The 15,202-nt window shown below is 39.0% G+C and overlaps 1 protein-coding gene across 1 annotated transcript in view; it reads right to left on the bottom strand.

Moving 5' to 3' along the window:
* The window catches only part of MYH10 (myosin heavy chain 10), a 127,016-nt gene that overhangs the window by 98,737 nt on the left and 13,077 nt on the right, over nucleotides 1–15,202 (bottom strand). The window contains 2 exon segments of the mRNA XM_033089348.1: nucleotides 4,526–4,553; nucleotides 11,281–11,437. Of these exon segments, the coding sequence (XP_032945239.1) occupies nucleotides 4,526–4,553; nucleotides 11,281–11,437 (185 nt within the window).

Below are 15,202 nucleotides of genomic sequence, written 5' to 3'. Positions count from 1 at the left end.
GCAAAGGTTAAAAGGAAAAAATGAAGTTAAAAAATGTGGTAAAAATTTAAAAATGATTGAAGCTGGGACATGGATATACAGGGGTCACATACTATCCTATTTTTGTATAGGTTTGAAGTTTCAAAATAAAACGTCTTTTAAAAATGGTATCAGAAAGGCTTTACTCTTTGAAAATACGTACAATATCATTCGTTTCTAAAACTTCCCCCCTAATCTATACTTAAGCCTGTTTTCTTGGTTCCTACTTAAGAGATTCATTCTTTTGTTTGAAATATTATCCATTTCCTAATTACATACTACATTCAGAACAGGGTGCCAAGTTCTCAGGGGATAATTAAAAAGCAATCCAGATTAAGTCCCAGCTCCTAGCTTACCGACGAATTGTAAAATAAGATACACATGACCCAAATAAGGAATGAATTGCAATATATATGAAAAAGCACCTAATGACAGCAAATCAACGTGGGTTGGAACTTGTTGTACAGGTGGGAGTCAAATTGAGCATATTTCCTTCCCAGAGGGAGGAAGAAGATAAAGGCAAGGAAGTCAGCCAGGACCCACCCAAATGGGCCAGACGTTAGGTGATGGGCCAGGCTAGGTAGGACAAGACAGAAAGAAGAAATGTCAAATGAGGTGACTAACTAGAAACTGGGGTATGGAAAAGAGGGAGGAGTCAAAGCAGACCGAGATTTTAAGACTTGAGTCCTGAAACACAGTGTTGATGACAGAAATAAGGAAATTGGAAGCCGCGTCTTGTTTGCATAGGAATAAAGGTTAATTTTTCAGCATGTTGAGTTTAAATTGGCATTGATTCCCCACTTGACATCTTATGTTGCAGAAATATCAAATTACTTGTAAGTTGCCTGATGCTATTTCTCATCTGCTGGCCTCTCGGCCTGAAAGGTTCATCGGACCACCCCTGTCCACCTGGCAGACTGATTCTCTAAGAAGCTCCCAGGGACTGTGATAAGGATGAGGGTCTAGAAGCTAATCTGGTTGCGTGCCGGCCCACGTGCGCTAAGGAATCCACTGGAAGCCAGGAAGTATCACCCACTTTGCTGCCCCCCAAAGGCCCAAGTCCTCTCCTGTATCTACCAGGGGCTCAGAGATGAACTCTTTTGGGAATCCTTCAGTCTTGTACCCCCACACCCTTGTCCACTGCCTAACATATCAGTTCCTCTGGTCACTTTTCATTCTGACACTCTGCTCTCATACTGTGCTTTCTTGTGATACGAAACCTGAGTATGTTCTGCTCCCCGCCACACTGTTTCCTCTGAACACTCTGGGACCCCAGCCCATGGTGAGCAGGGTGACCTGCAGCCTCAGCCTTTTCACCGAACACTCCCTCCCGCTAGCCTTACTCAACCTGGATCTGCCCAGGGCAACTTTCTCAGGTGAGCAGCACCTTTCTCCTACATCACTCACACACACACACACACACACACACACACACACGAGTCAGGAAGGTCAGGCATCCTGCTCACTCTCCATAATCCTGTTTCCAGACCCTCTTCTCATAAAAGCCCCTTGTCCTCTCCTCTCTGATATCACATAAAGCAGTAGCAGCGTTTCTCACATTTGGATTTATTTTGACCAGTAAGATCATTAAACACACACAAAAAAACCCTCCACCATAGTTTCAAAAAAGAAAGCACTTTTTATTCCAAAAAAAGTGGGAAGGATATTATCTCAGAATAAAGAACATTCCTCTAAGTGAAATAATTTAGCATTGAAGGGCTCCCCTGGGGCCATTGCTCTCAGTGCCCTCCTGTGTAAGTCGCCAAGCCCCGCCTCCCCTTGTGTGAATGACACATCCCAAACCCCAGGCCCCTGGCTCCTTACCACCCTTAACCTGACGCCCTCCTCCTACCTCTCTCCGTCAGCTACCCACTCCTGTGGCCACACCCTAGGTGTCACCATCTCATCGTCTGTGGCCATACTGCCCACTCCTTCTGCTCTGACACGCTAAGATCCCGAGGTTATCCGCTCCATTTCATCAAGACCTCTAGTTCTCGACCCATCCACTTTCTCCCTCTCAATACCCTCCTCTTTCCCATATCCCATGGTCCATCATGACCGTTTCTCTTGCCAATATCCTCAATGCTCGTGTTCCACTGTCCTTCATTTGCAAAAACTGCAACTGTTCCACCTTGACTGGATTGGATCTGGTTCCATTCCACAGCCTCTTGGTGGACTGTCTAAGCAATGGCCCCAACTGTTTCACACCTTCCTGTATCTACCCCCAGGGCACTGACCCTGGCCTTGGCCATGTGTCAGGCTTGGAAATGGAACAGCAGTACATGTGACACAAGCAGAAACTTGAACAACAGTTACACATTGGAGCTTGCTCTCTTGCCGCTGTTAGAATCACGCCACCATATTAAAACCAGGGCTAGCCAGCTGGAGAATGAGGGGACGCTTGGAGAAGAAAGAAACCAAGGTGCTCCAGCCAACAATCAGCCAGCCCCCAGGTGCCCCAGCAGGTGACAGATGCAGGAGGGAGCCCCAGGTGAGACAGCTCAGCCTGACCCAGATCAGCAGAACCGCCCATCTGAGCCCCACACAATCCCTGGGAAAACTGTTTTAAGCCATTAAATTTCAGGGTGGTTTGCTGTTTAGGAAAAGCTAATTGATGTAACCCAGAGGCTAAACAACGCTAGAAGAAATTTATACAACAAAGCAGACTAGTACCAGCTATTTCTACCTCTCCTCGACTCAAACCCATTCTGTCACTCCTTCCCCTGCTTATTAGATACCAAGTGTTCATAGCAGAGAGAAACCATTAGATAAGGACTTTCTCCATCCCCAGCCTCCCCACCCCTACGTACCTCTATCAGGACCTGTCTGTCTTCCTGACCTGTAGGAGTCACCTCTCCCACATCCCCGCCCTGCCCAGATATCCACCCTGTGCTCTCATCTCCTCACCTTCCTTGCTCCTCAGTTCTCTCCTTCCTGCCTCTACCTCCCTCTCATCAGCATTTAATCTCTCCCGCATTAAAACACCAACAATAACAACAAGAATTCTCTCTCCTTCTCTTACTGTTGTATGACTACAGGCATACCTGTTTTACTGCACTTCACTTCCTCACGCTTCACAGGTGTCAAGTTTTACACAAACTGAACACAAGACCCTCCACTAGGAAAAAGATTACAACTCACTTCATTGCGATACTTGCTTTACTGCAGTGGTTTGGAACGGAACCCACAAGATCTTTGAGGTATGACTGTACTACTGTTTTCACTTTCTCCAACTATTTGAAAGTGGCTTTTTGGTGTTTTAAAAAAACTTTCTCACTTCCCCTTCATTTCTCAAACTGCTATCTGGCTTCTCCCTCCCTCCCCAGTCCACTGCCACCACCATCCATGCTCCCCTGCTAAATCCTATGTACGTTTCTGTGTATGTCCCTGAATCGCAACAGCAACTAATATGCTGACCACTCCCTCTTTCTTGAATTCTCTCTCTCCCCTTGGCTGCTGTTGTCACCATACCCTCTTGCCTTCCTCAAGCCTCTATGGTGGATTGTTTTTAGCCGTCGTTGCAGCAACTCGTCCTCTGCTGGACTCTTCGGTGTCGTTTTTCCTCAGGATTGCATACTCTGCCTTCTTTCTCAACACATTCTTCTAAGACAATCTCACTCACTGGCATGGCTTCCATTATTATCTAGGCTGCTGACTCACCAAATCCGCATTGCTGGCAGAGCTCTCTTTTTCTCTGTCTCTCTTCCTCCCTCCCGAGCTCCACAGACACACAGCCAATAGCCTAGTGGACAGCTCCACATAGACGAGCCATAGGCACCTTTAAATCAATGTGTCCTCAACCAAACTCGTTATCTTCCACTTCAAATCTGTTCTCTTCCCTCCCTTCCCATGTCAGGAGACATCCTGAAATCCTCTCTTAGCTCCTCTTTCTTAGGCATATAAATGACCAAGTCCTGGTGAGTCTGTCTCCTAAACTGAATACCACTTAAATTCATCCACTTCTGTCTAGGTTCAGGACAAGTTCCCTACCTGAAGTCACTACTAGTTCTTACCTAGATAACTGAACATTTTTCTCACTGCTCTTCCTGTTTTAACTCTTCTTTCAATTCATTTTTTCACACTATAGCCAAAGTGGTCTTTCTAATGTGCAAATCTAATCACTTCCTTCCATGGATATTGTTTTATTCCATCTTGACTCTCTAGTACTTAGCACACAGTACCCAAGGCACATAATAATAACGTCTACTGGGTAACATGGATAAATTACTGAAACATTCAGTAGGTCAACACTTGGACACACAAACTAAAGATGTAAGTTTCACAGATTAACATTATGAAATGAGTGAAAAGCCCAGTTTGACAACCAAACAGTAATACCAAATTTAAGCCATTTATATTATTTTAGTCTTCAAATCATAACTACAAGGTTTACATCAAACTCTTAAAAATTACTGCTCTACTTTATCCCCTCCCTCCATACAAAAAGTGAGTTGCTTTACTTTCCAACAGAATCAAAAACAAATGTGAAAAATCAACGTTTACTTACGTGCAAAGAATTGACTGGTCCTCACGATCTATAAAACAAAACAAAACAAACAAAAAAAAGAAAGTGACCATTTGCCTGGTTTTAAAAAATATTTGATACAATAAAGTTGCAGTAATAGCCTATAAAATATTAGTAACTCTACTCCTTTCAGGCCAAGTTAACTTTTCACCAACCCTATTATACAGTCCTAAATCCAGTCAAGTTCTCTTATTCTCATGACAGATTCTCTGGGAGTAAATAACAACCCAGGCTTAGAAGGCTTTATATGCCTCATCAACCTTGATTCTCAACCCTGCTGCTTATCAAATTCAGCTGGGAAGTTTTACAACAATGTACTTCTTGGAGCTCCACCTTTACTCTATCATTTTCAGGGAGGATAGGGATTGAAAACTCCCACTTTTAAATAAGTTCCCTAGGTGATTCTGAGGCAGGGCCAGGTTTGGAAGATCAACGCCTTTCAGAATGGCTTCAAGAATACCCACAACCAGAGAGGAATCACTATTAATTTGACCTTAAAGAAGAAGAAAAAACTAGTATCAAACACTGAGTAGCAAAGGAGGCTGAAGGAAGATAAACATCTATATGAAGTTTAGCCACTGTCTCAAGTCAAAATGTAATATATACAAAAACATAAGGAAGAATGCACAATGAAAAAAATCTAATGATTTTAAAGTCATCAGTGATTTAAGAATTCAACTCAATTTCAAATTCAACTCAAGTGACAAGGTGAAATTCAAACCCACGTCTAGCCCCTGGACAAAACCACCAGTGTAGGATGTATGATTTCCAATCACTTACGAGCATCGTTATCTCTATTTTAGATGGGAAATTGTTCCCCGAGGAGGTCAGGTGATCCTCCCAAGTCACACAACTACTGAAGGGCAAGGATGCTGGGGTGGGAACCAGCTGGGTCTGCGTCTAGTACCTGTGTTCTCAACACTACTACCCAAGTTTGCCATTGCTTCAAAAGGAATTGTAGTCATGGGGCCTGGCCCAGGTAGCGTTTTTGTCACTCCCTGTGCTTTCTCTCTGGTGAATGCCCTCAGGTGCTCACAGGTGGATGCCATCAGGTGCTCCACGAGGATCTCACAGTAATTCAGGCATAAGTAACATTTGTGAAAGAGAAATAGCTTATTCACTATGTCATATAATATTAGTAAAATACATAAATCCATTCCTATATTATATGTATAAATACTGCCCAGCCCCTCAAACATAATTTAATTCCTAACACAGGCACACCTCGGAGATATTGCGGGTTCGGTTCCAGACTACGACAATAAAGCGAGCATTGCAGTAAGTGAGTGATAATCTTTTTGCTGGTGGAGGGTCTTGCCTTCAATTTGTAAAAAATGCAACATCTATGAAGCACAACAAAGCCAAGCGCAATAAAATGAGGTATGCCTGTAGCTCCTGACTGCTGTCTTAGCCTCCTTCTGGCTGCCATTGTTAGCATTCATGGTACACAGCTGATGTCTGCCCTTGTGTTCACTTATCGAGAGGTCATGCCATATCCTTTCTTTGACACGCTCCTTCCAGATCCACAACTACTTGGATATCTCCAAGTGTCCTTTCCTGCTCAGCTCAGCTGTATCTCCTCGGGGGAACCTTTCCAGACACTCTCCTTCAGGTACCTCACTGTTTCCTTCTTTTAACCAAACTTTGGAGTTAGACAAACAAGACCGCCAATTGCCTGCCCAGTAGTAGAATGCTCTGCCCGAGATCAGAGACTGTCTTATTTCTTTATTGCCAGAATTAACTGTTAGCCTTAGTTATGCTGAGAGAAACTCAGTGCTAGGTACCACACCGGGCACTGGCAGGGTTGTGGGAACTGGAATCTTTTGTTCTAGTTTCAGCTCTGCCGCAAACTACGTATCTCTAAATGAGGCATTGATTCCTTGCTGGTTTCCAGTTCTTTACCTATAAAACTAGGTTTTAACAAGCCTTTGCTTGTTCACTCTAAATATGAACCGTGAGACCCCTAAATTCTCCTGGTTTGAGCAATTTCTATAGAACTCCACTACGTCAAGCCTTTTTCTTTCTTATGGCTTTTCTGAACTGGTTTACACTGACACCCAAACACACAGACACACACACACGAAAGTAACCAAAATTAAATGGCCTCCTAATCCATTCAGAACGGCTTTCTTCTTGCTTCTGTCCACACTATCATTGTCTCATATTTGAGGCCTACTCTACCATAATCAACCCTTCCAATCTATTCCATACTTTATTGCCCCCATGCTTCCCACTCCCCCACCCAACCAAAAACAAAACAAAATAACTCTCTTTTAATGAGACTTATCTATTCTCCTTTTTTGTTTGTCTAGTCATGTACTGCCTTCGGGCCTCAGTTTCACTGTCAATACAATAGCGGAATGGGCTTCATGACCACCAGGATTCTCTCCGGCTGTGACTATATGACTCCTGCCTTCTGCTACACTGAATACATCCTTCAAGGACCAGCTTCAGCACTGCAACAGTTTACAATAAACTTATCTCTAAAAACCTGCAAATGTAACCAAACACTGCCTTATACTGATATTTAAGGGAAACAATTTTACTTCCAAAATTGCAACTAGCCTAAAGACTAGGGACTCATTTGATAGTCCATTTTCCAAAGCAACTCTCCAGAATTACATACCATTTATGGAGGTACTCAATAAATCCATGTTGAATTAAATTGTATTTTCAACGGTGAAAATGGTTACAAATCAATGACCTCAGTCCCTACCTTAAAACACAGCAAATCAAACCCAAAATAAGTAAAAGGAAGAAAATGGCAAAGAACTGAAATCAATGAAATAGGAAACAGAAAGAAGGAAAAAAAATGAAACAAAATCCTCGTTCTTTGAGAAAAATCAATGAAATTGATAAACTTCTAGCCAAACTGATCAGGAAAAAGACAAAAATTACCAAAACAACACCACTACAGATCCCATAGATAAAGGATAATAAGGAAATATTAGGAACCACTTTATATCAAAAAATTTGACAGTGAAGATGAAAGGGACAAGTTCTTGAAAGATAAAATATTAAAGCTTACTCAAGAAGAAATAATAACCTGAAAAGCCCTATATCTATTAAAGAAATTGAATTTGTGAAATATGATATTATATGTCAATTGTACCTCAATAAAAAATATTAATTTGTAATTAAAAACTTTCCCAAAAAGAAAACATAGCTTCACTGGTGACTTCTACAAAACATTGAAGGGGGAAAAGAAAATGATACCAATTCTATATAAACTCTTCAGAAAATTGAAGTGGAAGAAACATTTCCCAACCCATTCTAAGAGACAAGCCCTACCTTAATACTAAAATCAGAAAAAGACATTATAATAAAAGAAAATGACATACAAATATCTCTCATAAACAATGGCACAAATACTCTTAATGAAATGTTGGCAAATCAAGTCCAACAATATATAAAAAGGATCATACACATGATGAGCAAGTCGTGTTTTTCCTGAGAATGCAAGGTTAGCTCGACATCCAAAAGGCAAACAATCTAATTCACTGTATCGAGACTAAAGTGGAAAACCATATAATCATCTGAATAGATATAGAAAAAGCATTTGATAAAACTCAACATCCATTCATGATTAAACAACAAAAACCTCAGCAAACTAGCAATACAGGGAGTTCCATCAATCTGATAAAAGGTATCTACAAAAAACCCTTTCGTTGACATAATCCTTAACGGTGAAACATTGAATGTCGCCTCCTTTAAGATCAGGAATAAAATAAGAATGTCTGTTCTCACCACACCTACTCAACATCACAAGGCAAGAAAAAAAATTGAAAGTATAGAATTGGAAAGGAAGAAATAAAATGTCTCTATTTACAGAGGGCATGACTGTCTACACAGAAAATCCCAAACAATCTCCAAAAAAAAACCCTTCCAGAATGAGTTTTGCAAGATTGCAAAATACAATGTCAATATACAGTATATTTAAAAAAGAAATTTCTATACATTAATGGTGAACAATTGGAAATTAAAAAATTTAAAGTTCCCCTGAAAACTAAAAACATGAAATCCTTAGTTATATTAAGGTATATATTATAGTTAGGCATAAATCTAATGAAAACTGAGTTTGTAATTTTTGTAATCAAATTTATGTCTAAGAACTTTCATTCATTCATTGAATATTTCTTGAGCAACTACTATGTGCCAGGCACACTGCATTTTATTGATACAATATCCCCTAGAATCCAAACTTAAGAAAAAATTAAGTTCTCTTCTGTTTTTGCATTAAACAAACAAACAATGGAACCATATGCTCTGAATCCTCTGCATGGTCCCCTCTCTAGCTATAGAACCTCTTCATAGGCCCATTTACATTTAGCTATTTGCTCACATTTGTAATTGAAAACCTAAATTGATCAGCATTGGAAGGTAGTATGAGCTTCATCAGCAACTGCATGTGCTACTGACCTACCCCAGCAGATGTCCCCACCCACCCAATTGTGTTGTATCTGGAGTACGTCCGCAGGTAGCCTTCTGCTTACCGAATGGAATATAACAGAGATGGTTAGAGTGGGTTCTTTTATGTATCAAACTTTTAAATTATGTAATCAAAGTTACCAACTACTATAATTCTTTTTAACTTTCACATAGAAATTTATTTTTGTGGATTAAGAATGGGTCACATTGCCTTGGTTTTGAATCCTAGCTCACACCTCTTAACTATCTACATTTTCTTGGTCAAGTTTTTAACTTCTTGCACCTCCATAAAGTAGGCACAGTAATCCTATTTACTTTATAGGATTGTTGTGGATTAAACAACACACCCATAAAGCCAATTAGCTCAGTGCCTGGCACATAGTAATATTCAATAAATGTCCATTTTAGCATTAATGATGGTAATAATACTACGATACACTAATCAGCCACATCTTCCTCTTTCTGTATCCACATAGTTTGTTTGAGAACCCAGTAATGGGACATTAACATTTATTCCTGTTAACTATTTTGTTAGATCTAATTCCCCAATCAACCTGTCAAGACATTTTTAAAATTCTGGGTTTTTTTCATCAAATGATGATTTTCCCTCCCAAATTCATGTCATCTACAAATGTTTGCATCCCGTTCTCTAAGTGTATTGATAAAGATGTTGGAAAGGGGCCAACCCTTTGATTCACACACCCTGTCAAACCTGGCCAACCTCGGTCATTGATCAGCACCTCACGTACAACCTTTCAGCAAACAGCCACAAGGATAGCACAGCAGACTGTGAAATGCCATGCAGAAGTCCTAATTCCCTGTTAACACAATACTATCTACTGTATTTCCCTTCCCACCGAGCGGAAGTAATGTGGTCAATGTTTTCATGTTGTTTTTAGACTGTTAACAATAGATTTTAGAATCTTTCCTGGCAGCTGTACTAAGCTCAGCAGTCTGGAGTTTCTTCCCTTTTAAAAATTAGAATTACATATGTGAGCCTGTCCCAGCCTTCTGGAAACTTCCCTTCAATACAGTACCTCAAAGACCAGAGGATCAACAATCTCAGTTGTAAGAATGTATTTGTTTAGATGAGGAAATATGGATTCAGTTAGAGAAGGGGTGTATTTTCTCCAGTTTCTTCTCCAGATAAGAGAGTTTGCTCATTTATACAAATGTTTTTCTGTATATAAAGAGTATTCTTAATAGAGACAGAACCAAAACCAAAGAAGCTAACAATCTTTCTTTCTCCATTATATAGTAACAATTTATCACAGCTATAGCCATTTCTTAGTATTATTTGGCTTTGAACCTAAGAAAGGTTATTAAATTTTACCTTTTTTTAAGCCTAAGCTGATTTGGGGTATTGAACCTGTGACATTATTCTAGTCTTGAAGTACTTCCCACTTGCCTCAGAGAACCTGGTATACAAAAGTATCCAAATAAAACGTGAAGAAATGGGTATTGTACTTTAATTTCTTCACACTACCTTCAAACCCAGTCACCAGGACAGCCTTTTCTTGACCTGCAATTTGATGAAAGGTAGATGCAACAACATATCCTGTCATTTCTGATGATCATGGAACTATTTCACAAGAACTGCATAGATTTTATTAAACCTTATAGAACTTAAAAAAAAATACAAGGAGGTAGAGGTGGAGTAATTATAGACGACTTCACATAGCACTAGAAAGTCTCATGTGCAATGTAGTCTTTTTGAGCATTCAAAACTGCTCTATCCTGGTTTTCAACAACAATGTCCCTCCATATGCCACTGTGTCTAAAGCCATGATTCAAATAAATGACTCTTCAAATTTATATTTCATTCTAAATCCAAAAGAAAACAATAAAAAAATCAACCAACTCGACACATGCTTTTTAACTTTTGTTGTCTCCTTTACATGCATTTAAATCGGAAATATTTTATCATCTTTCTTTCCCCAATGAAGCATCCACCTTTTCTATTATTCTTCCTGTTGGTTTAAAAACCCAATGCAATAGAGCTTTGATTATTATGCTGGCTTGTGGTGGAGATCAAGCGTATATAAAAACTAGATGCTTTTTAACATAAAAATTAACGTGAAGTATTTATGAAGCAACAAACATACCAGCTTCCTATGCAAAATGGCCACTTTGCCCATTCTAATCTTAAGAATTCATAATTTTCTACAATACATATTTATGACTTTTTCATCTTTTTTAACAAGATTTTTAAAAGTCTAATCTTTTTTGAAAAGATTTTAGTATCTAATAAAATACCTAATTACATTTAAGGAATTCTGAATACCGAGCATTCTGACATTTCCACTCACCTTGAAGCATGCATCTGTACGCAGATTCAGATATGGCATAGATGTGTGGCGGCATCTCGTGACGTTTCTTCCCTCTGTACATTTCAATAATATTCTCAGAGTAAATTGGAAGATTCTTGTAAGGATTTATGACTACACAGAAGAGTCCAGAATAAGTCTAGAATAAAAATAAAGTACAGCTTTTTAAAAAATGCATGTATCAGACAAACCCCACAGTAATTTGAACAAGGAGACTTTATCCTTTGAATGATTAATCTAGCCCCTAAATTAAATCTAGCCCACGATGGGCAGTGCCAAACCACAAGTAGTTCTCTCAGAGAGTTTATTAAGTGGCACTTTCCTGGATGCAATCCCCTCATCTGTAAATGGAAATAATAATATGCTTCATGACTTCACAGGGCTTCTATAAGGTTCAAACAATATGTTATTTGTCTACACTCAGATTCCACACTGCAACTACTCTTTAAGAAAATACCATTTGTTAAGTTTGGGGATAGGATCAAAGAAGAATCTCCACAATTATCTAAAAAGGTAATTATTAAAGAGATTTACCAAAATGTAAAATTTTGTACTCTTCTAATTTTTGTTTTGGAAACTACAGTTTTTTTTCATAAAAAATAATTTGTTAACTTGTTATATATTTATTTTTAAGATAATTAATTTAAATAAATGGTTTATTATTTTTAAATGAATTGACATTTTAAGAATTTGTTTTAATTTTTACTACAGTAAATATCTATAAACATAAACAAAAGCTCTCTAGGGGTTCTCATTAATTTTTAAGAGCCACTAGTCTAGAAGATAGAAACCTTTCCTGATCAGTATGGTAATCAGTACTCACAACTGATACTATAAACACTTTTGACTTTCAGATTTTTTAAATTCACATGGAATGATTTCTGAGCATAATCTGCAAAATCGACCTGGGAATTACGGAAAAACAAGAACAGTTGGGATTGCTGCCAGGTGCCCCAGTCCTCTGAGGGACTAACGGTGTTTGGAAAGGACACTCAGTCGCATTATGGAGCAGCCCTGTTACTTAGGTGATTTGGGCAGACCAAATCTAAAGGCAGGAGGACACTAAACAAGGCTGAGAACTGATGGTGTTCAGCTCCATGGCCTGCTTCCCCGGGAAACACTAAGGGGGATTCTAACAGCTGTGTTCCTAAGGCTGAAACCCTTGGCAGTTGCCACCAGAAGGCACTCTAGAGACTACTTTGAATACTGCAGTTACTAGTGGTGCTAAAACAAGAGAATGAAAGCCTGCCGGAATAGGTTGTTAAGCGATCAGAACTATCCCTGTGGCTGTTCTCCTCTCTCTCTTTCCTTAACTCACAGTCTAGGCTCTAACGTGGAATGCCCTTCCTACCAGATTAGAGGTATAAGAGAGGACAGAAGGCAAAGAGCCCTGCCCTAAGGTCACTGATTGGGCTGTCTGCCTGACAGCTGAACTGACTAGATGGACATCTGTCCCTGTTTGCCTGAGGCCAGAGTCATTACTTTCCTCTCCTTTGCTGACCACTTATAGGTCTTCAGACTGCTGGCTTTCTCTTAGAACAGCACACGACTCAGAACCCAGGATAACTAGGGTTTTACTCACACCATCGACTTGGCTCTTTCTCCCGATCAAGTCTCTAGGCTAACTAGCCCAGCACATCTCTGCCACCCATGGGACAAAAAGGCAACGGAGACAATAAAAACAAAGATTGTATTAAGGGTGAGAAAGCTGAGGAGAGGCAATCTGAATATTTTAATATTTTTATTGAGTTTTATTTATGTACAGTAAAATTAACAAATCATAACTATACATCTTGATGAGTAATATATATATACATATATACATATATATATACATATATATATGTATATATGTATATATATATATATGGCCTCACTTTTTCACTCAAAAATTATACCATCGTCTATCATGAAGCTACAGATTCTGTACTTTTTTAAGAGACAAATAATTACAGACTGGCAAAAAACAAAACAAAACAAAAAACTCCAAGAAAGTTAAACTCCCATAGAATGCATGGCATGATAAATCATGACAATGACATTTTAATCAGAAATAATTCCAACATGTGTGTCTACCATGTGTTGGGTACTTTTCTGAGGACTAGGATTACAAAAGTGAGCACGTGTCACAAATATGAGTAAGTCATCAAAAAGCAAGATTAAATAATCATCAGCATCCTGTGCTTGCAAAGAGGGGCAGTAATAAATGGTTAAGTAGAAGTATTAAATGTATGTGCTTAAAGAGCTAACTTCTAACTGTCCAGAAAATTAGCTAAATGATAACTGAATTGATACTATATCACCTTTGTCTTCCCCAAGGCACATGGGAGGAGGGCAATGTTAAAATAATTTATCTGAGACCTCAAAAATTAGATTTAAATTAAAATTAAATTTTAACTTAATTTATTTAAGTTCAAATTAAACTCCACTGAAGTATTTAAATACACAAGATTTTAAGCACCTTCAAGAAAAATACACTCTAGGTATGAAGACAACAAATATACAGTAAATAAACAAGGCACAATAATATGGCAATAAAAAGAGGGTGGTGCAAAAAGAGAAAGAGGCAGATGAAGAGGAATTATAACAGTAGAGAAACTCTACTGGAGCAGAACATGGACATCTTGTCAGAAACTATAAAACTAGGTACAAAATTCAGACCTGGGTGGTCTTTTTGAAGGCTTGGGTCAAAAGGAGGGATAAAGAGCATTAAATAGTTAAGAGCAGTAATAGTAAGAGCATAACACTTGGTGACAGGATATATCCAAGGCAGAGTGAAAAGACCAGTCTGGCTGAAAATTGTTTGTACTCTGGAATGTGAGAGATAAGAGCCTGGAAGGTCAAACTGAACAATTTAGATGTCCTCTCTAGGCGATTAGGTATTAGAAGTTCAGGAGAGAAGCGCAATGGAAAGAAAAAGCATTTTTGAAAAAGTATAAATCTGGCAGCCATATGGAAAATAGAGTGAAGGGGCAAGAGGTGAGAAGCAGGAAGTGGAGACTGCTCTAACAGTCCTGGCACAGGAACAGCCTAGATGAGAGAAAGGGCAATACAAAAATGGAGAAGGGATCAATCATGGGTGGAGACTCAACAGCATTCAGTAACTCTGAATAGAGGAAAACCATTTAAGACGCAAGTTAAAGACGACTCCAAGGTTTTCAAGCTTTAGAGACTGGAAAAGTTACTGTAAATAAAGAAAAAAGAATGAATCCCTTTTTTTTTTTTAATTTATTGGGGTGACAATTGTTAGTAAAATTACATAGATTTCAGGTGTACAATTCTGTATCACATCATCTATAAATTACATTATGTGTTCACCACCCAGAGTCAGTTCTTCCATCACCATATATTTGATCCCCCTGAATCCCTTTTTAACATATTGAGATGGTAGTATGTTAAAAGGGGATTCATTATTATAGTCGGTAAGCCCAGTAGTATGCCTAGTGAGCAGTTGGAAATATTGAATTGCTAAAGCCATGAGAAAATTCTGAAGAACTACAAAGGCTTGAGGGACAAGTTTGCATACCTTTTAAGACATCAAGTAACGTCATTACATGCTTTAGAGAAACATACAAAAATACTGGCACAAAAAAACGAAGCGATTTTCTAACAGGCTATGCTGCTTCATGCCTCCATGCTTCTACATACGCTGATCGCTCTGCCCGGAACGCCCATCTCCTGTCCAGTAATGGGAAATTTTACTTATCCTTTAAGTGTCAGGCGTCTGTGTTAGAAAGCAGGGATAGGTGTATACATTATTTCATAGATTCAAAGGATTAGAGAACCAGGAAATAGAGGCGGGTGTAGATGTCAATGCAATGGAACAGAGATAAGGAACAGAGAACTAAACTGGGAGCAACACATAAACCTACACCCAACTGCAGCTCTCAGAAGAAACCACCCA

This window comes from Rhinolophus ferrumequinum, chromosome 21, assembly GCF_004115265.2.
Source record: "Rhinolophus ferrumequinum isolate MPI-CBG mRhiFer1 chromosome 21, mRhiFer1_v1.p, whole genome shotgun sequence".
In the NCBI taxonomy this organism is placed as follows: Eukaryota; Metazoa; Chordata; class Mammalia; order Chiroptera; family Rhinolophidae; genus Rhinolophus; species Rhinolophus ferrumequinum.
The sequence above is the reverse complement of the archived record's forward strand: the minus strand, read 5'-3'. Positions and strand labels throughout refer to the sequence as shown.